The sequence below is a fragment of the Sceloporus undulatus genome, chromosome 3 (assembly GCF_019175285.1).
Source record: "Sceloporus undulatus isolate JIND9_A2432 ecotype Alabama chromosome 3, SceUnd_v1.1, whole genome shotgun sequence".
Classification (NCBI taxonomy): Eukaryota; Metazoa; Chordata; class Lepidosauria; order Squamata; family Phrynosomatidae; genus Sceloporus; species Sceloporus undulatus.
Genome location: NC_056524.1, coordinates 47,294,970 through 47,316,169, shown reverse-complemented (window position 1 = coordinate 47,316,169; position 21,200 = coordinate 47,294,970). Strand labels below are relative to the sequence as shown.

At 40.6% G+C, this 21,200-nt stretch overlaps 1 protein-coding gene across 1 annotated transcript in view; it reads right to left on the bottom strand.

Annotated features, from left to right (window-relative positions):
* Nucleotides 1–94: 94 nt before the first annotated feature.
* Nucleotides 95–21,200, bottom strand: part of CD247 (CD247 molecule) — a 57,748-nt gene continuing 36,642 nt past the window's right edge. The window contains exons 2-8 of the mRNA XM_042459217.1: nucleotides 15,370–15,473; nucleotides 8,854–8,910; nucleotides 5,196–5,282; nucleotides 4,836–4,871; nucleotides 2,793–2,849; nucleotides 2,321–2,356; nucleotides 95–1,853 (exon numbers count right to left, since the gene is read on the bottom strand). Of these exons, the coding sequence (XP_042315151.1) occupies nucleotides 1,785–1,853; nucleotides 2,321–2,356; nucleotides 2,793–2,849; nucleotides 4,836–4,871; nucleotides 5,196–5,282; nucleotides 8,854–8,910; nucleotides 15,370–15,473 (446 nt within the window). The 3' untranslated portion in view covers nucleotides 95–1,784. The remainder of the gene's footprint in view (nucleotides 1,854–2,320; nucleotides 2,357–2,792; nucleotides 2,850–4,835; nucleotides 4,872–5,195; nucleotides 5,283–8,853; nucleotides 8,911–15,369; nucleotides 15,474–21,200) is intronic.

The following is a 21,200-nucleotide window of genomic DNA, read 5'->3' as shown; positions in this document are numbered from 1 at the left end:
CCTGTGAAATTCATGATGTCACCATAAGTCAACAGACAACTTTAAGGCACACTCATATGCACAAACACACCAGAGGGGGGAAAAGGCAGGTACATGTCTTAAATAAAAATTTATTTAAAATACAGAGAATATTGGTTTTCATTATATCAACAGAAACATAAATGTATTATTAACTAAAATCTTAGTCACTTAGCAGGTTTAGAGATTCAGAGGTGCACTTTTGCAATTTCGGATTTAAGGCTGCATCCACACTGCTGAAATAATCCGGTTTGATAGCATGTGAACTGCCATGGCTCAGTGCTATGAAATTGTGGGAATAGTGGTTTGTTGTGGCACCAGAGCAGAGATCTCTTTCCAGTTTGCTCGTTTCAGTCATAGCTAGTTCAGTGTACACACAGAGAGAGAGAGAGAGAGTATATATACAGCACCCACCTAGTGCTGCAACAAGCTGTTCCACCAACTAGCTGAAACAAGAAGTACTATCATGATCAAGGAAGTTCTCCACAAGGAAATTTTAAGGTTCATTTTTGCTTTCTCTGGTAATAGTAGTTCATCTTTCTCTGTTTCTGTCTGCCTCTCTCTCTGTAATTTGCCAGTGCAACATGAAGTGTAAGAGCCTTTTTTTTTTAGTCAATTAGCCTGACACTCCAAGCAGAAGCAGAAAACATACCCTCCAGTGAGAGTAAAACAATTCATAGATAAAGGCACTAGATACCAAAAAACAAACAAAACCAAAACCCAAATTATATATAGAACATAATTCTCACAATGGAAGTTTGAAATAAACATAAAAAGACTGGTGTTGGTAGTTTTTGCTGACATAGCCTTCCCAGTCTCTCACATTATGGTCCAAAACACACTAGAAATAATCCAGTTTGAGACCCCTGTACCCTGGCTCAATGCTAGGGAATTCTGGGAACTGTAGTTTTGTGAGCCATTTAGCCTTCTCTGTCAGAGAGCGCTGGTGCCACAATAAACTACAATTCCCAGGATTCCCTAGCACTGCCTGGGCAGTTAAAGCAGTCTCAGACTGGATTATTTCTGCAGTGTGTTTTGGACCTATAATCCTAACTACATTTACTAGAGCACAAGATCCATAGGACACATGGAAACTTAATTCTGTATAAACAGGATTAAATGATTGGCATGAAATATTTGTTAATCACCACATTAGCCCAGAAAAATTAGTTTGTTCAGTGCTACTCAGGATTCTGTCTTAATCAGGATTTGAAACTGATGAATGAACTCTGGCTCCAATGTATCCTGATATGGCCGGTAGGGCAAAATAACTGAAGGACACTTGTTGAAACATTTATTTCTGGCTTGTCTTTGGAATTTGGTGAAAGACAATAGTGATGCCTTGCTGTAATACACTGCATACACCCCACAGTCCCAAACCCACCACTGCTTCTTTACACATATAAGCATCCTACAAAAACAATGCCAAATCTACAGCATAAATAAAGGGTGGTTGTTGGTACTCTGTATTCCTGATGGTAAGGAACTAAGTATCAGGGGAATGGTTTATTGTTTTTTACATATTTAGCTTCAAATAACTCTTCCTAGATAAAGCAAGCAGCAATTATAACTTCTGCTCTTAAAACTGAGCTGAGCACATTGAGCAGATATGTATATTTTTAAAAGCTGTAAGTTCAAAATTAGCAGGAAAAAGGAGCTTTCATTTCTGTGTTTCCTGCGTACATGAACTGCCACCTTGAGTGATGATCAGGAGGGTCCTGACTGGAAATATATCCATGTCTTTGTCTTTTTTCATTCAATAGTAGCTAATAAGGAGTCTGCACCGGTTGCATTTGAAGGACATCATAGGTGCCCTTTGTGGCTGCGCTGAGACCCTGATTAAAAAGAAGATGATGTGAATAGAACATTTCTACATAAAGCACTTATTGTTTCATCTGGGAGCTATTTGAGGCAAGCCATTATCAGGCGTACAACATCCAATGACTCTGCACATACCCAGGACACTTACAATGTGATATTAACTTCCCTAACAAAGCACAAGTCTCATGAACGGAGAGAAGGAGGGAAATGTTATTGCTGCCTGCCTATTGTTTGCATTAACTGGGTCAAGAGCAGAAGTAGAGCTATATACAGCCCCTGGTAGGTAAGCCATTCCCTCCTCTCTCGATAGTGCTGTGGGTTTCTGGCTACCCAAAAAGGTACATTTTGCCTCCTGTTTTCAGTCTGAACACTGGGCATAAGTAGCAGTTGATGCTGGTCCACCTATTTTATGTTGATCACTACCACTGGATTAGTGTCAGGGAATTTACAGGGTGATAGGAAGCTACTGTCTGAACCTTACCTGATAAACTGCATCATTGCCTTTGCCACGGTGCCTCTGGAAAAAGAGAAGCCCAAGATTAATAGACAAGCAAACTGTCTCTCTAGAGTCTGTTTCTTCAGTGCTGATAGCCACCCACCCATGGTTCATTCTGCTAAAGAATGCTTTCACTTGATTGCCTCTTTGCTCTCTTAAGTAGCTGCAGAACAACCTGACATAACTCTAGATGGACCAGATAATAAGAATAATAAAGCACAGGAGTGCCACAGAAACAATAATGATGACAGAGTGAAGTGGAGCACATGGAATTCTGCTTTTGTGTGGTTTGATAATAAAGTTTTATGTTGGAGCCTAGAAAAGTAATATCCAGCACCCAGAATTTCATAAGCCTGGACTCAAACTCTGCTTTATATTTATATTTGTATGATAAAGATTGCAAAAATCACTGACTAAGGGCTCGTATGTATCCAGAATGGCAAGAAATATCACTTACCTCTCCTTTCTTGCCAATTTCACTGTATGCTTCCCCCATTTTATCCCTCTGTAGAGTCTGGCCATGGGGAAAAATCAGAAAGTAGTGTCAGCATCAGTAAAGATAAAGCAGCCAGTTTTTCTTGATGTTCTTGACCATAACTTGATGTAAAGCATACCTCTGCTCTACTTAGCCCACATTGTTAGAATTATCATTTGAGATGTACAGAAGTAAACTAAAGCTTTTATTCCACCAGTTTATTAACCATGCCTTTTCTCCAGGAGCCAGTGTAAACTGAGGTGTTGGGTGATGGCCTCATCAAGTAACTCTTTACTCAGTCCCCTGAAGTTGAAATTTGCATTTTTCTAATTGTGCAGAGTAGATCCAAACATACATTTAATTGATTTGCCCTCTTTGTCCAAAAAGGCAAAAACCTCAAAGTGCTAAACCGTATCTCCTAAATAGGTACCTCTCTGTTCAGTTTCAGCAGCAGAGGTAAAATGGGTCTGGGAAATGTGTGGAGCAGAGGAAAACCTGTTCTGCCAGCCCTCAAGCTGCTCTGGAGCTATCAGGACAAACATCCTTTGGCTTCATTGCACACCCCACCACTACACACCGTTTCAGAAAATGCCTTGTGCTGGCATAAAAGAGGACAGTGTGAGTCACCAAGAGGATTCTAGCCCAACAGCCATGGACAGTGCCCTGTACCATCTAAGGCCAGAGGAGACAAAGAGGACCATTATATTGATATTTATTGAATATATAATTTGCTTTTCCCTCTGCAGCTCACACCAAGTTTAAAACAAAATACAGCTAAGATACTATTAGCACAATGTTTTTTAAAAAAAAAATTAAATAAGTAACTTATTAAAAACACAAACATTTTAAAGACATGTAAAACATAATGAGAAAAACAAAAGTGTGCCCCATTAAAAGCTGTACTATGAGCTAAAGGCTTTCCTGAATGAAATGGGCTTTATCTGCTTGAAAATTGAAGGAGTGGGGGGAGGCACTGAAGGAGTTATAGCAGCTAGACAGATGTAGTCAAGCATCATAGGTTAGGGGATCATTTTGTGCTCCTCCATTACAAAAACATATATATATATTTGTCCCCTAACACCCTCTATGGTGTTATGAGCTATGGCAGTCATTTTTACCATCTTGGAGGGCCTCTGTACCATTTTAGGGCCAAAAAACCATTTTTTAACAGCAGGAAGGCACCTAGAAGTTACTTCTGGTTCAAAAAAGGCCTCTCCTGTGCCTAAAATAGTTCACAGGGGCAAAACACAGCGAAAGTGCCCTCACTCCCCCAGTGGATATTTGGGGATTTTAAAAAAATTAAAGGAGAAATACATTTTTTTTAAAACTGAGAGCCACAAAAATGACCTTAGGGATATGTGTAACCAATGGGCTATTTCCCCCCTATTCCTGAGATAGATGGAAGTAGGATGTAAAGATACTGAAATGAACACTCGAAGGCAGAAAATCTCTCTTAGGGTTTCATTTACACTCCCATCAGTTCAGCTTTGCACCAACTGTTTGCTGCAGCAGGAGAGATCACAAAACTGGTTGTTTTGTACTGCTGCTGATGTAGAAGGAAGTGGCACACACCTACACACAAGTGGTGCATGCAGGTGCAATAAACGTTTTGTTAAAGAAGCAGATGTGCAATGAGGTCAAAAGGCAAAGGACCCATTCTTCTTTGTAATCCAGGGCAGGTTCTGACTGATGGTTCATTAACCTCAATGTGAAAGCCAACCACAACAGCCTATGTGAGAGGAATATGGGGATCACGTGGACACAAGACGAGGTAAAAATAAACACAAAATAAACATACTGTAAATGCTGTGGATGTCCATTCCTGTGTGTATCAAACATGTAAGTATGGAACATATTTGCAATGTAGTGGTTCTATTCACAAAGGCTGTTTTAAGGGAAACTGGAGAGGATTGTTCCATAGCTGAACAGTCATTTTCAAAAAACAGCAAATGAGATTCACCACCACCAAAAACAATAACAAAGAGAAATACACTTCTAGAACAGACAGTTTCTGGTTTTACTCACAGTGTAAACTCTGTCCTGAGGTTTATTTCTTCTGTGCTAAAATGGAAAGAGGGGAAAAAAAGTTCTCTCAAACACTTTTGGGATGATGCATTCTGCAATTTTTTTTTTTTTACAAAGACTAATCTCACGGTGATCACAAAATTATCAGTGTTGCATATGAAACCATTCAGCCTTGTACAGGCAGGACATATCATTTAGGAGGACACAATAGTACTGTGCCAGTAGCATTAATCAAACATAGGCAACTATGGTATGTCAAAATGACTGCCTGAACCATACTGCCCTATTTATGGCCAAAGATGCTGAAAAAATAAGAAAGGACTAGATTTAACAAAAGGAGAAAAGAGTTGAGAGAAGTACCTGGTTTCTTCCTCCCTTTTCAATGTCATCATCTGTCTTTTTGACTCCCAGTGAATCATATTCGTCTCTGCGTCCAGGAGACAATTTCTGAAATGTATTTTTAAAAATATAGACGTACTAGACTAGCAGGCTGCAGTACAAAGAAATGTTGAACACCTTGTGGGCTGACCACCAGCACAGAGCCTTCAGCACAAGCAATTCAATAAGCCACATCCTGGTATTCTAAACCTATTGTATGAAAACCAGGGTCTAGTCCTAAGCAGTTAATTGTTACTTTAGTCCTCTCACTGTCAAGGGATTCATTTCCCCCAGTGACTTTAAAATTAAAGCCAGGATAAATTATGCAGGATACTGGGAACTTTGCATGTCAATAACTGATATTGCATATAAATAGGCCCTTCAGGTCTACTTAAGGCTAGATAAGTTGGAAATTGTGAAGATGAATCCCCCTTCAACCAATAACCCCAGGAAAAATTAGGCCATGGTAGTGAGTGAAGAATCCAGCTTTATTGAAATAAATTCATTTTTTTTATTGAGAAAAGAAAAATATTTATAGTAACAATTAGCTATAAGAGTGAGCGTTGTTCTGCTTTCAAGGCGAACAATGAAATAAATGCATTTCTGACTCAAACCATGATAGCCGGCTGCTGCACAGGATGATGGCCCTGAAGCTATGGTTTATATACTCTTGTTACTCTTCAGTTCCTATCATACCTAATACAGAAGAGTTACACTTTTCAGTTATCTGTATTACAGAAAAGGAATTCTGTAATTCCTTTTCCAGAATTCCAAAAACTGAAATAATCCAAAATTGTCCACAAGGGTGGTTGTGATAGTAACACCTTCGCTTTCTGATGGTTCAGTGTACACCAACTTTATTTCATGCACAAAATTATTTAAAATATTATGAATAAAATTACCTTCAGACTATGCATATAAGGTGTATACAAAAGATAAATTAATTTCATGTTTAGATTTGGATCCCATCTCCAAGATTTCTCATTACTGTATATACTCAACTATAAGTCAACCTCATGTATAAGTTGAGGTCAGGTTTGAGGCCAAAATTATGGATTTTGCCATGATTCGTGGATAGGTCAATGGTCAAACTTGGAAGCTCCTTCAGTGTGTGTATGTGCACGTATGTCAAGAGAGACTCTCACTGAGGCTTATTGCTTCATCATTTCAGCTTTCATTTTAGCCAGACGCATGGGTGGGAGATGGACTCATAAACAAACAGCAGTATCAATCAGTCACCCAGGACTCTTTCTGCTTGGCTTCAGGGAGAAATAAGCTCCTCTCCAAACCACATGGGGAAATCTGCTATCACATTTCCATAGTGACTCGTAAATAAATCAAGCTGGGATTTGGGGATCAATTTTGGGCATAAATTTTTAGACCTATAGACAAGTATATACGGTATGTATATGCAAATATTCCAAAATCCAGGGAAAAGATCTGAAATCCAAAAACACTCAAACTGTATATGGAAAGGTTTTTTGTGGGTTTTTTGGGCTGTGTGGCCATGTTCTAGAAGATTTTCTTCCTGACATTTCGCCAGCATCTGTGGCTGGCATCTTCAGAGAATGTATATGGAAAAATTATGATGTATGCCATACCTTTCTTTTAGGGATTTCAGTGTGTCACACATGATTCTCTCCTATTGTGTGTATGTGTGTTCAAGTTGCCTTTTGACATATTATGATCCCATGAATTCATAGGGTTTTACTTATGCAGGGAATACTCAGAGGTGGTTTTGCCAGTTGTGAAATCTAGCCTACAGCACCTGGTATTTGTTGATAGTCTTCCATCCAAGTACTAACCAGGGCTGACCCTACTAAGCTTCCTGGATCAGAGGGGATCTGGTGGCTGTAGAATATTTAGGCCCTTTCTTATTGTGTCCCCATTTTATCCTCACATCAATCTTATGAAAGCAGTTACACTACATTAGGGCAATAGGGCATGGTATCCTTGTTTAAGACTCCCAATGTCACTTTGATGGATGAATGGGATTTAAATTCACATCTGTCCCGTCCTGTCACTACTTTGTCACACTGTCTGTCCTTAAATGTATTAATATTTCTCCCATAAAATATATTTATAACTGTTGTGAATATATATTCATAACTGTATTGGATATGGCTTCATAAGTATCATAAACACCATATGTGGTATGATTACTATCAAGCAAAACCACACGTGCTAAGTAATTTCATTCCACTATAGGACATTTGTAAGTGTATTGTATTGACTATTATTTCTCCACTCCTGCATACCTCTGTTGTGGTATCACTCACTTTCAAAGAACACTTTAGTGCTTAGTCTCTCTCTGTCCTCCTCTTGCTTCCCTTCCACAACCCTTCTGGTTCCATTTGCAGCTATAGCCTGCTATGTTGTGGTCATCTTGTTTGTGCTTCTCTGTGTGAGAGAATCTAACAATAGCTGTGGGAATGGAGCCACAGGAACAGCATAATGAAAATTGTTCAACGGGCCACATTCTTCATCTTTAAGCATTAAAGCAGCTGGCTCTCACTTAGAAAGCAAACAGAGTCAACCACAGGCTTAGTTTTCATGGCAGCTGCATTATGTGAGCTACCTATACAATTAATGCTTCCTTCTAGCAAGACTCAATTCATGCCTCTAATTGTAAAAGGGGAAATGAGGTGAAAAACCCACAGAAAAGACTGTCTGGTGAATGCTGCCTAATATTTAATTCTACTAAAGAACTGGTTTGAAGAATGGCTCCTCCCAAAAGAAGCTAATGTTGAATTCACACTGTAGAAACAACCCAGTTTGACAGCGCTTTAACTGCCCTAGCTCAATGCTGTGTACAACAAGCTCCAGTTCCCAGAATTCTATGGCATTGAGCCAGGGCAGTTAAAGTGGTGTCAAACCGGGTTATTTCTGCAATATCTATGCAGCCTAAATGGCCACTATGTGATCATTTACTGAAACAAGATAGGCCTTAGGTCTGATCCAGTGTGTCTCCTCTTATAGAAAACAAGCTTCATTTATATACCACTTCATACCACCTAAGCAGTGTCTAAGCAGTTTACAACTGTAAGCTAATTTGCCCCCAACAATCTGGGTACTCATTTTAGCGACCTCCTTGGAAGGATGCAAGCCTGAATCGAGCTTGACCCCTTTTGCTGGTATTGAACTCGCAACCTTATGGTTTTGAGTGAGTGGCTGCCGTACAGGCATTTAACCACTGTGCCACCAGGGCTCCTCGCCACCAGTGCTTGAGTTATAATACATTAGAATGGTGAAGATTCCTGACTCATGGAATGGGGCAAGTATAATATAGTAATTGTAGTAATTTAATTCTATTTTAATATATTATTTTTGTATGTTTTTAACTGTATGGTGTGTTGTTTTTTTAATGTTGTAAGCTGCCCTGAGTCCCAGCCTTGGGAGAAGGGAAGGATAATAATAATAATAAGAATATATCATTTTATAAGAAAAAAAAGTCCTGTGGCCCATTACGAACCCCACCAGTGCCAAAGGTCCTCCCCTTTGATAAGTTTACACAATGGCAGTTGGAAAAGTGAATAGCCCAGTTTGGATAGGCTCAGGAAATCTGCTCTCCAAATCCCCACATTTCAGCAGTCTCCCCTGACTGATCTGGGTTAAGAGACATCAAAGGTTTGTCACTTACATTATATAAGTTGTCTGTGTTTTGAGAAGATGTGTGCTCTGGGCGGCCTTGGCTTAACTGGAAAACACAAACAAAGGTTGGCACTTAAGAGTGCAAGTAAAAGGGATTTTATTCAGGTGTATAAATTTGTGCATGGTGAAGAAAAGGTGAGCAAAGAAGTACTTCAGGCCTGTTACAGACTGCCAAAATAAAGCTGCTTCGGGTCTCTTTGGAGGTATGCTGTTTAAATGATGCATGCATCCTAAGAATCCGGAAGCTGTGCCAAAGCTGCACTCCGGTGCTTAGGAATGGAATGTGGCTTTGGCGCGACCTCCGGACTCTTAGGACTCATGCATCATTTAAACAGCATACCTCCAAAGAGACCCAAAGCAGCTTTATTTTGGCAGTCTGTAACAGGCCCAAGCTTTCTTCCCTGTCTCATAATGAAGCTGAAGGGAGATAGGGGACAGACAGACAGATGTACTTCTTTACACAACACATAGTTAAACTGTGGAGCTCTGCCACAAAAGACTCTGATTAATCTTAACTTGGATGCCTTTAAAAGCAGACAAATTCATGGAGAATGGAACTATCAGTGGGTACTAGTCACTGGTATCCACTGGGGTTTGGTTCCAAGCCCCCCTGTGGTTACCAAAACCCATGGATGCTCAAGTCCCATTGGCGTAATAAAATGGTGCCCCTTGTATAAAATGGCAAAATCAAGGTTTGCTTTTTGGAGTTTTCAAAAAGATTTTCAAGTCGTGGATGGCTGAATCCATGGATGCAGAATCCATGGATCCATGGACACAGAATATGAATACTGCATATTCTTTTTAGTACCACAGGCTGATTGTCTTTGTACATCAGTTGCAGATTGTCTTTGTATATCAGTTAAACTAGCCCTCAGATCTTCAGGGATCACCTTTGCTTTTTCACTTGACCAATCAACAGACACCTGAGATTGGAAGCTGACAGATGACTATAAATTTTCTTACTCCCAGGCCAGAATTTCATTGGTAAGAACTGAATGCTAGGGTTTTGCCATGCTTTCTCCAATGGTCACTAGGGTTTTGCCATGCTTTCTCTAAGGGTCACCTCCTTGACTTGGCAGTGGTCAAGATCAACTATGGCCTTCTTAGAAAGATTCACAAGACAATGAGCATAAACAATGACTTGCTCTGAAGCAAGTTCTCAAAGATTCCCACTTCAAGACTAGTGGTTTATAGATGTAGGCAGGAATTAAATTCATTCCAGGCCCTCCCTGCCAGGCTTCTGCCATTAGATACTGTTTCCTACAAGGAGTATCTGTACACAGCAACTATGAAAGTTGTGTGTAAGTTGTCATGTGCATTGTTCTGCATGCATGATATGCTATAGTTGTGCAGACTGTGGTGCTTCTGTAACAACAGACGATTGCTCACTTCTATCCTAAGAAGACACAAAAAGGATGTTTTCCAGTGACCTCTGGAAAAACTGAGATTTCTTGTGCCAGCCAAATGTTTGTCCCAGAAAGATATGGCAGGATCTGGCAAATTTACACCAACCATGTGCCAAAGTGTGAAAAGCTCTTTTCCTTTTTTTACAACTTACCTTATAAATCCTTTAAAAAAAATCAAGAGAAGCCTTGTTTTCTCTTAAAAGGCTTACAAAGCTCCTTAGCACTGGAAGTTAGGATAAGGTTCTTAATAGTCTGGAATCAATAATAGGTTCGGTGAGGGCTGATAAACTACAACTCTGTCCTGACATTTTAGAAGTCCTCCCACCTTTTAGTGTATGCAACAGTGTTGAATTTGCTACTACAGTTACAATTTACATTTAAAACAAGGGCTCCAGCTATATCACATTGCATAGAGTTCCTAGGAACAGATTGGAAATAAGGTTGTGCACTCCATATACACCTTGGTGAAGATCCTATATCAAGCAGACAGAGCATAACCCTTTGTCAGTGCATTTCTGTCTCGTCATCTCTCCTCTCCCTGACAACTATCATACATACTCCAGCAGGGGCTCATGCTGATTCAGCTGGAGGGGCGGGGAGGTGAAGAAGAAAGTGATTCAGACAATGAAGAAGCAGCTGGTCTCAGCTCAGATGAGGTGTGCTCAGAAAAATGAATGCATTTTCCTTTTCCTCCCTGGGAGGCCAGAGAAGCAATGTCTTCATTGTTTGAATTGCTCCCTCCCTACAAGCTGCCTTTCCTGGGACTTGAGGGGGGGGGGGGGGGGGGGGGGAACAAGAGCACAAAGTCTAGAGAAGAGTTCCATGTGCCCCATCCAAAAAGAGATATATGCATAAACACTTACATGTCTATATACCACTATGAGAATTTGGCCCCTTGTTTTAGGGGTAAACTATGCCTTGTTTTGCCAACAATACAATTTAGGGGACATGGGAAGAGTTCAGCCTCCATTGTGTTCAGCAGGTAAATGTCCGTCCCTGATCCTGGATACTGCACAGACATGTAGTCTGAGACTTTTTCTCAGATCTGGCTTCTTTACTAGGGGCTCAGATGCCCTGTTAGGAGAGCTTTTCATCAGCCTAAACTGATCCCTCAACTGTGATTTCTCCCAAATAAAGATAAACCAGGCATAATGATCACATCTAGGTGTATTTAGAATTGCTTATTATTATATTCCTGCATGAGGATGCCTTTGAAGGCTGGCCTGATTAATTCAAAATCAAACAGCTGGGATGTTGACTGGGAATTAATTGGTACAAACATAAGATCGTTTAAAAAAAGGATAGACCTGATGAATCCATGGTTGAATGGTAAGTAAACATATTTGTAAATTCCCTTGATTCAATCGGTTTATTCTAGTTAGGAATAACAATAGATTCAGTTCATAACTTATTACTTTCCATTCAATTTCTGTATTGAAAATGTGTGTTCACTTTTAAATCCTACATGACTTAGGTCACAGTAACCTGCTCATGTATGGAGATCACCTCCATCTCCCCCAGCTTCACCTGCCATTTGAAATATGGCAGGTGATGAGCAGACAGAGAATTTTCTCTGTACTGGTATCCTATTTGTTAATTGGCATTAACACTATAATTTTTAGGGTTTATATATCAAGCAAATGTTTGGGACATGGTGGCTTAGTGGTTAAGACACGAGTTCTGACAATCGTAAGGTCAGAAGGTTGGAAGTTCAAGGCCCAAGCACTGTATGACGGGGTGAGCCCCCATCACTAGTCTCAGGCCCCATTCCCACTGGCGGTTTTGCTCCTGAAGGAACTGGGCAGATTGGGGGGGGGGGCTCCCGAATCTCTCCGTTAGCAAGTGCCCACTACAAAAATTGGGGCATTTTAACCCGAATGCCTTCTTCAGAAATCGGGTTTAACATGAAGGCGCCTGTTGTCAATCAAGCGATCGTCATAGGTGACGTTTGCAGCACTCATTGGGGCATCAGAAGTGTGCTTCCCCCTCCTTTTTTTTAAAGAGCCAGGCGCCAGAATGTGCAGATTCTGTCAAATTTAAAAACCTCTTGTGTGTGTGTGTGTTGTGGGCATTTGGGTCAGTGCAGGTTATGATCTGCCCTTGGCCCCATTTTCAACCCCAAAATGCAAGTTAATGCATCCTGTATCCCCCACTCCTTGCCACCCCAGAATGCCTCTTACACATATATAATAATAATAATAATAAATTCCTCATTTCGGAAATGCCAGAAAAGGATGCGATTGCCATGCATTCTTTTTGGCTTTTAAAAGCAATTCAGGGCTACCCCTGAATTCCTTAGAGACAGTAGCAAAAGCATGTGTCATTTTGCCAATTTGCCAAATAGAGCAACAAATGTAACATTCGAACTGTTGCATTCATTTGAAAATCTTGCCCTTTGCAACATTTCCCCTTTGCTGGAAGCCAGCAAATGAAAATGAAAGGGAACAAGCTGCTAGCCACGTTCTATCCATCTATATATCTGCCTCAAGGGAAAAAAAACATGTGCATATTTTGTCAAAAATAATTTTAAAAAATAAAAAAGGGGGAAGGTGCCTGATGCGAGCTCCGTTGGTGCCCTGCCTTTGAGCTGAACTGAACTGACCCCTTTCCTCCTGCTACATTCTCTTCAGAGGAGCTTTGCCATTGCCTTCCACTGAGGCTGAGAGAGAGTGACCTGTCAGTTCCAACTGACCCATGGAATCAATTGGGAATAAAAGGAAAATGCAGCGCAGGCATTCTGACTGTAGCATCCTCAGATAATAATAATAATAATAATAATAATAATAATAATAATAATAATCCAGGAGCAAGAGGAAATGAAAGTTGCACAAGCAAGCACACAGACATGTCACCCAAAAAATCATGCGCATAAATTGTCAAAAATAAAAGATGTTCCTTCTACAGCCTGATTTCCGTACATCCCTCCTACGGCTTGGTTCCGCAGCCCAATTTCCCTTGGCAATCCTCCTCCTCCTCTTCCTCCTCCTCCTCCTCCTCCTCTTTCCTTCCGACCCTCCCCCCCTCTGGGAGCTGCCCTGGCTCTTTCATCCTCCTCCTCCTGCTCCATGCCCTCCATGGCTCCCTTCTTCCCATGGCTCCTTCATCCCCCTCCTCCTCCATCACTTTCTCCACTACCCCCTCCCTCTGATAGCCCTTTTCAGCCCCCGTCAGTCACCTTGATTTCCCCTTTTTGCTTCCTGTCACCCTTTCCTCCAGATCCCCCTTTTTCCTTCGGCTCTTTCCTCCTCCTCTTCCTCCCCCTCCCCTCCAATGAGGGGAGGGAATGCTCTGACCTCTGCCCGCCCTCTGACCTTAATCCCTCCCTGAATTTGCCCCGATCATGATCGAGGGCAAGTTCATATTTCGCAGAACCCGGGTCTTTTCAGAAAAGACGGATTTTAGCCTGAATCTCGATAGCCTGCGGTAGGGGGCATTTCCTTGTGCAACCCTCGACATGGATTGTGACAGAATCAGGCCCAATATGAACTTCACGTGGAAGAATCAATTTCAAAACCGGGTTAAAAGGTAGTATGAATGGCTCCCCAGATTCTGCCAGCCTAGTAATGCAAAAGCATACAAATGCAAGTAAATAGGTACAATTTCAGTGGGAAGGTAACAGCATGGCCACATGACCATAGAGTCATCTTTGGCAACACTGGCTCTTTGGCTTAGCAATGGAGATGAACACTGCCCCCTACAGTCGGTCATGACTAGACATTCATGTCAAGGAAAACTTTACCTTTACTTTTAAATATTTGTTCAAGACTTTTTCATGCACATTACAGACCAATCCTTTATATGTTTATGCAGAAGTGAGCCTTACTAAATACAATAGGACTTGCTCCCATGTAACTGTCTATATAGGACTGAACTCTAAATAATTTAAAAAATATGGGCCAAGATCCTTGATGAGTAGATGTAATACAAGACTCTATCCAGGCAAAACTATGCACCATCTTCTCCTCCCACATAACTCTCCCTGCTGCTGCAGGGGCATACCCTTTATGACCATATAATGACTAGTAGAGAGGAGGAATTGCTGGAGAAGCATCCAGATGTGTCAATAGGTGGACACACAAAAATGACATCATCCTTCAGGACCCCCCAGATGCTCCTTGGAGAAGCCTTTGTGAATCCATCAAGATGCACATAGGTGAACACTTCTCCACTGTCCCCATCTCTGCACCAGCCACTACACAGCCACTAAGTGAGGACCTGGAGGAGGGAGTAGGGTTTTTAGGGGGCTGAGGGTTGTTGTGCTAGTGAGAAAGTGAATTCCTCTCTCTGCAAGGACCAGAAAGAAAAAGAGGGGGGGGGGCATACCCTAGTGTTATGCTAGTATACATCACTAATTGGGTGTAATAAGCCACGCTTAAGTTTTTTGTGCTTGATAGTTTCAAGATCTGCTGAAGAATGGTATAGAAATCTTTTAAATGAACAAAATCTTTATGAATCCCTCAAAAACACATATGTGCCTGTATAGTATCTGGAAATTTGAAAACAATGAGGTGATCTAGGGGAGGCCATGTTGCATTTATATGTCCACGTTTCTGCTCCAGAATTAATGAATGTTGGAGGAGGTGGAATCATATTATCTAGAATGTATATGATTGCAGAATCCACACCAACCTGGTCCAGCCTCCCTTCTGCCTACTCCTGTTGAAAAAATACTGGAGGGAAGACAGCTAAATATTATTTATGGAAGGAACTGAAGGTACATAGAATGTTTCACAGGTCTAGTCAAGTCACAGAACAAGGGACTCATGATTCTGAAGATATCCAAGACATAAAGTTTGGAAATGTTATGGGGTGGGGGTGTCACTGCATGCCTTCAAGTCATTTACAACTTATGGTGACTGTAAGGCAAATGTATCCTGAGGTTTGATTTGCTATTCTTTTTCCCTGAGGCTGAGAAAGTATGACAGTCCAAAATCACACAGTGGGTTTCCATAGTCAAGTAAGAATTCCGGCTATGGTTCCCCAGAGTCCTATTCCAACATTCAAACCACTACACCACACTGGCTCTAAAATCTCCCAGCAGGAAATTCTGGGAATTGAAAAACCCCTAAGTAAATTTCCCAAGCTCTGCCATGACTCACCTTTGCTTTTACAAAACAGGCTGTGATGACTATAGCATAAATCACGAGGACCCCATCCAGAATGAAACATAATCTTGGATCTGCCAGTCCTAGTGTCTCAGCATCTGCATAAAAACACCATGTGTTAATTATATAGCACACTGTCTTGTACCAAGTCAGATCATTGCTCTATCCAGGTCCCATTCACACTCACGTTTTTGTGCCGAGTAAATCCAGGGAGATTTGATGATGCAATACCAAATCAAAGTTCCCACTACTTTTACCCTGATTGAATCTCTCTCTGGCAATTTAACCCTGTTGGAGTTCACATTGCCATTTGTATCGATTTAAAATGGATCCCTCCCATCAGCCTCAGAGGAAGGTGATGGCAAGCCCCTCTGAACAAACTTTGCCAAGAATGCTTCTCAATAGGTTCGCCTTGGGGGGATTTACATACTCTCGGCCTCAAAAGATGGCATTGGCAAGCCCTTCAGAACAACCCTTGGCAATAAACCCTGGGATAGGTTAGCCTTGGGGGGAGTCACACTCTCTTAGCCGAGAAACCCCCACAGATTTAAATGTGGGATATAAATGAAATATAACTCCAGCTTTGGAATGGAGTCTGATGTGGTTTTATTTCTGAGGAAAGAGGAAAAAAACGATCCCTAACTCCCACCCTCACTGATCTTTTTTTTAAAGAGGGTCAAACAAATAATCTGCACCTTTGTCATATTGACGATGTGAGTATTCAAAGATACTGTCTACTGCAGTCATGCAATAGCAAAGGTGTGCATAAGCTGTCAAATTTTATTTTTAAAAAACATAAGTACACTAATGATGTTCCCAGGAGAACCCCCTCCCTGGCTTTGGCTTTGGCTGGCAGGAAGACAGCAAAGAGGGAGCCATGATCCATCCCTTGTGCATTAACCCCTCTTGTCCTCAGTGCCAAATTGAAATGACAGCAAATTCCCATTTGTGGCTGGTAGAAAAGACCAGTTCTTTCCAAAAGAACTGCTAAAATCCGCATTTCTCAAAAAAAAAAAACAGTTTAAGGGGGATTTGTGCCAGGCCCACCCCAATTCAGGTTGGAAAAATCAAATGCAAGTGTGAACAACTCATTTTTAAACCGATTTGCAAACCGGTTTATAACATAGTGTGAACAACCCCCTCCCCCGAGTAATAATGGTCGGCAACCAGCTTCCCCAAGTCAGCTGCTCTCCAAAAGTGTTGGGATACTATAACTTTCACCTTTGACAAGCAGCATGGCCATTAGTGATGATCCTTGGGTGCCTTCCAATTTGGCCACTTATTCTACAATTGCAAGTAATATGCTGTCATGGTTATTGCTAAGCATGGGCCACAGCTAGCTGGGAAGAAAATAAGAAGTCAGAGAAATACAATGATGAACCTCCCCATTTCAGGGATTTGAAGATAGAGTTTTCATTTCAGATATGAATCCAAAGGTTCATGTGCCACCTTTAAGCAGGAGACAAAAAACAGTTTTAGAGAATGTTGCAGAAGAAGATTCAACATCCAGTGGCTCAGTGAAATTAATGGATAAAAAAACCAGTCGCTACTAACAAAACAATTCCCATTTTCAGAGGAATGGGGGATATACCAGTAGATACAATCAATCAGTCAGACAATATTTGAAAGGGGAACAACCAAGGAATACCAAGTGCTGCATCTATATGTCTATCTGTCTATTTATTCAGAATAAGGCAATGGCAAACTACCTCTGATGTTCCTTACCTAAGAAAACTGTATGAAATCTATTGAGTTGCTATAAGACACAAGGCACGTTGAAGACACATGCACACTGGGGTGGGGGGTGGGGGAGTAACAAAAAACCAACAACTGTATTTCCCCACTGAATTAAACCTGTTGCAGTTTAATTTAAACTGCAGTAGGCTTAATTGTGTAATGGTCAAATAAAATAGTTGGGGACACTCTTGTGAAAGAGAGAAAACCAATGCACTAGAGAGAAAATGGAGTTTAGCACCTGACATCAATGCTAAGAGTTCCCTCAAGCATTTGTGGCAGTCGGTGTGGTTATTCTCAATGTTTTCAGCCCCCTCCATTCAGGGCTGGGAGCTGTACCTCCTCCCTCTTGTGTTTCCTGGCTGCCTCAAGTTTCAGTATCAAGTTTCCATTTTATGCCAACACAAGGGAGACCAGTCTCTATACAAAATATTTTTAAATAGAAGTTCCCAAAATGATGACAGTCACAATATTAAAAACAGGCAAGTTGAATGCAGGGCTCCCCCAAGACATTTTACTGAGGCAAAGGATAAGATGGTGGGCTATCTCCTATTCCATGTGCAGAAGCTGACTGAATAGTCAAATGAATAGTGGCAATGGAATGGCATTTCCCACTGTATTGGAGGGCAACACATCAGTTTAGAAAAATAGGCTGTGCATATGGCAAACACAGCTCTATCTTCTCACAGAGAAGAATTGGCCAGAGGCTCAGGAGTAGCAGCCAGGAAGCTCCCACCGTGCCTTCCACCATCAAAGGTGGGTGGATCCACTCTGCCTAATGGTAGGTCCAAAGCAGAACAAAAAATTGGAAAGTCTCTCCGGATTTGCAGGGGATACATTCTGGGGGCCCGTGTGGATACCAAATTTCACAAATAGACAAGTCCCATTGTCCCCAGTGGGGGCCATTAGGGACAATGGGACTTGACTAGTTGTGAAATTCCTTCTCTCTCTTCCTTCCTTCCTTACTGGCATTTTCCCCTCAGTGCCAGGGCCTGTAATCAGCCTCGGCCACCATCAGGACTTGCTTTCCCAGTGGTGCTTGGGGCCTGGCATGTGCATGCCGCCCTCTCTGTCGCAGCAAATGTTGACCAGGGCTGATTACAGGGGGGAAAGATGCTGGTAAGAAAAAGGAAGGAGGGAGGGAGGGAGCAGCGGCCTTGGCCTCGTGAATGATAAAAACCGCGAGTGCCAAGCCCATGAATGTGGAGGGATGAGTGTATTCACGGTAGAAGAATGAAAAGTGTCAAAGCCCCACATACTGTGTAGTGGTCAAATAACATTTATTTCTTAAAAAGACCAACATGATTCAGCCTTATCACTAACTGGCCTTCTTCAGGGGCTATTATCAGAAATTTTTGGAGTTACAGTCTGCACTTTTCTAATACTTAAAAGGTCTACTTTGATTAAGAGTGCAGACTGCCGCTCCAGAAATTTCTGATAACAGCCCCTGAAGAAGGCCAATTGGTGATAATGCTGAAATGCTTTGGGCTTTTTAAGAAATAAAAGTTATTGAACCATCATACAGCACATTGGATCTGGTCTCCTTTCATTCTTCGAATGCTAAAGCCAACCCTATTTGAATGTGACCTCTTAGGCAGACAAGGGAAGCCAAGTGGGGTGTGCCAGATTACTCTCCTCCTCTTGTAAAAAGAAAACCTCTACAATTTGCTGAGAATGGAAAAAGGAGTCTTCCTAGAAGAAAGAAGGGAAGAAGAAACAAAAAACCAGCTGTCTAGCAGCATACTGAAACAGAAGCAAGCCAGGAGGTTCCTTCCCAGTCACCTGAGTTCTTAAAAGTGAACAATAGCAAGAGAGCAAATGCCTTCCTGAAACTGAAGAGGTTAATACTGAAATCTACTCATATGCCATAGCAGCCATTCATAACTTGCTCATATCCTGAGCGGAACTGCAGCTTCATCAAAAGCATTCAGTCACACTCAAATATATACAGAGAGGGTGAGGAGGAAAGGAGAAAGAGTTGTTTCAGTTCATGGTAGTGCAAGAAGTCAGTCAAGAGGGCTTTCCCAAAGGTCCCTGCTGACATTTTACAATGATAGGAAATGAGACTTGATGTTCTGCACAAAAACAAGACTCTTCTAGAGCTTCATCAAGTATTATATGGAAGCAGAAAAACCCAGTTCGGTGCTGTGTTAAACCTAACCATGGCTGTCTCCCTCTGCTTTGCTCTTATTTATTTCTTTTAATAATAATAATAATAATAATAATAATAATAATAATAATAATAATAATAATTTGTTTTATTTATATACCGTTATTCCAAAGATCATAGCGGTGAACGGCAAGTAAGCTAATTAGCAAGTAAGCTAATTTGCCCCCAACAGTCTATGTACTCATTTTAGCGACCTCGGAAGGATCCAAGCCTGAGTCGAGCTTAAATGTTTATTAATTGTCCTCCATTCAGAGATTTCCCAAACAGAATGTAAAAATATGAATAAAGATATTTACACCCGTTTATAAACAGAATGTGTTTAAAATATTCATAAGAACGTAACAGAAAAATCAAGCAGGTTTTAAAAAAAAGATCAGAAGGGGCTACATGTATGAAGCTCTGTGTGGCGAGAAGTGGATGGGGTGGATTCAGAACACTTTCTTTTTTAAAAAATCTATTTTTTAAAGAACATGTACTAATCTAAAGTGGTGGGCCAAAATGCACCTGATTAAACCTATTTCCTTCTACTTGCATAACATTATTTGACAGCCGAACAAGTAGTGAAGGCAGAGATGAGGCAAACATGATGGAATCTGCAATAGATCTACAGCGCCTGTCTACACTAAAAAATGAACACTAGGGTAGGTGTAAATAGTAATGCTTCAGATAAGAGAACAGATAAAAGAGATGGTGCAATTCCTGTGAACCAAAACTGAGCAACAGCAATATGAGGAAAAGTGTAAAAATATGGCAAATGCATATGCCATTTAGGACAATGGGGCAAATATCACAGATTCAGACAGGGTGATTACCTTAAGTACAACTGAATTCATTGAGTAAACTTCTAAATAAGCGTGAATACATTTGGATCCAAACCAGTGTCTATACTATTGCAGGGTTTAACATTATGGCTGTTTAAATGTTTAACACCTTGCTCATATGCATGTTCATGTAATTAGAAGTTCCTCTTATTTCAATGGAATTTATTTTGTAAAAATAAAAGATTAAACCAATGTGGCCCAAGCAGAGCAGAGAGGGCTACATGTATGAAGCTCTGTATGGTGAGAAGGGGTGGACTCAGAACATCTTTCTCTTCTAACGTAGGCAGTTAGTAGGATTTCATCTTTTCATTTCACTTTTTTCCCTTCTCCACCACAATTCTGGTATATCTTCATGCTTCATAAATCATGTCACCATTAACAATTAGTTACATAAATTCAAAGATCTTCACTTAAGTCTCATAATCCTAACACTTAACTACCTATACTTATAGTAAAATCTTCTTATAGATTCAGTAACTACTTTAAATTATTTAAAACATATTCAATCTTTAAATTCCCAACACATTTTTTCACCACATTTCTTGCCTATATATGTTATCATCTGTTCCCAGCTTTGTACAAAGATATCCTTACTATTCATCCTCATAAGACATGTCAGTTTATCTAAATTAGCCAATTCCAATAATATAATTAGCCAGTCTTGCAGTGTTGGAGTAGAGGGATTTTTCCACATTCTTGCAGCTATTATCATGTAAAATAACAATCTTTCTTTTGATTTGTTCATATTTATATCATTCTCTATCATAGTTAGTAAATATAATTCTGGGGTCATTTTTATTTTCACATTCAAATTTTTTTCAGTCTCTGCATGTATTATTTTCCAGAAATGTTTAGCTTTTTTACAGGTCCACCATTGATGATAAAAGGATCCAATTTCATTCTGGCATTTCCAACAATTTGGGCTCATTTTTAAATACATTTTTGATAATTTTGCCGGCGACAAATGCCAGCTATGATGCAATTTTAAAATATTTTCTCTTATATTTTGCGCCAGTGAAGTTTTACTTGTGCTTTTCCAGACCTTTTCCCATTTGTCTATATCTATATTATGGCCGATATTTTTTGCCCATTGAATCCTT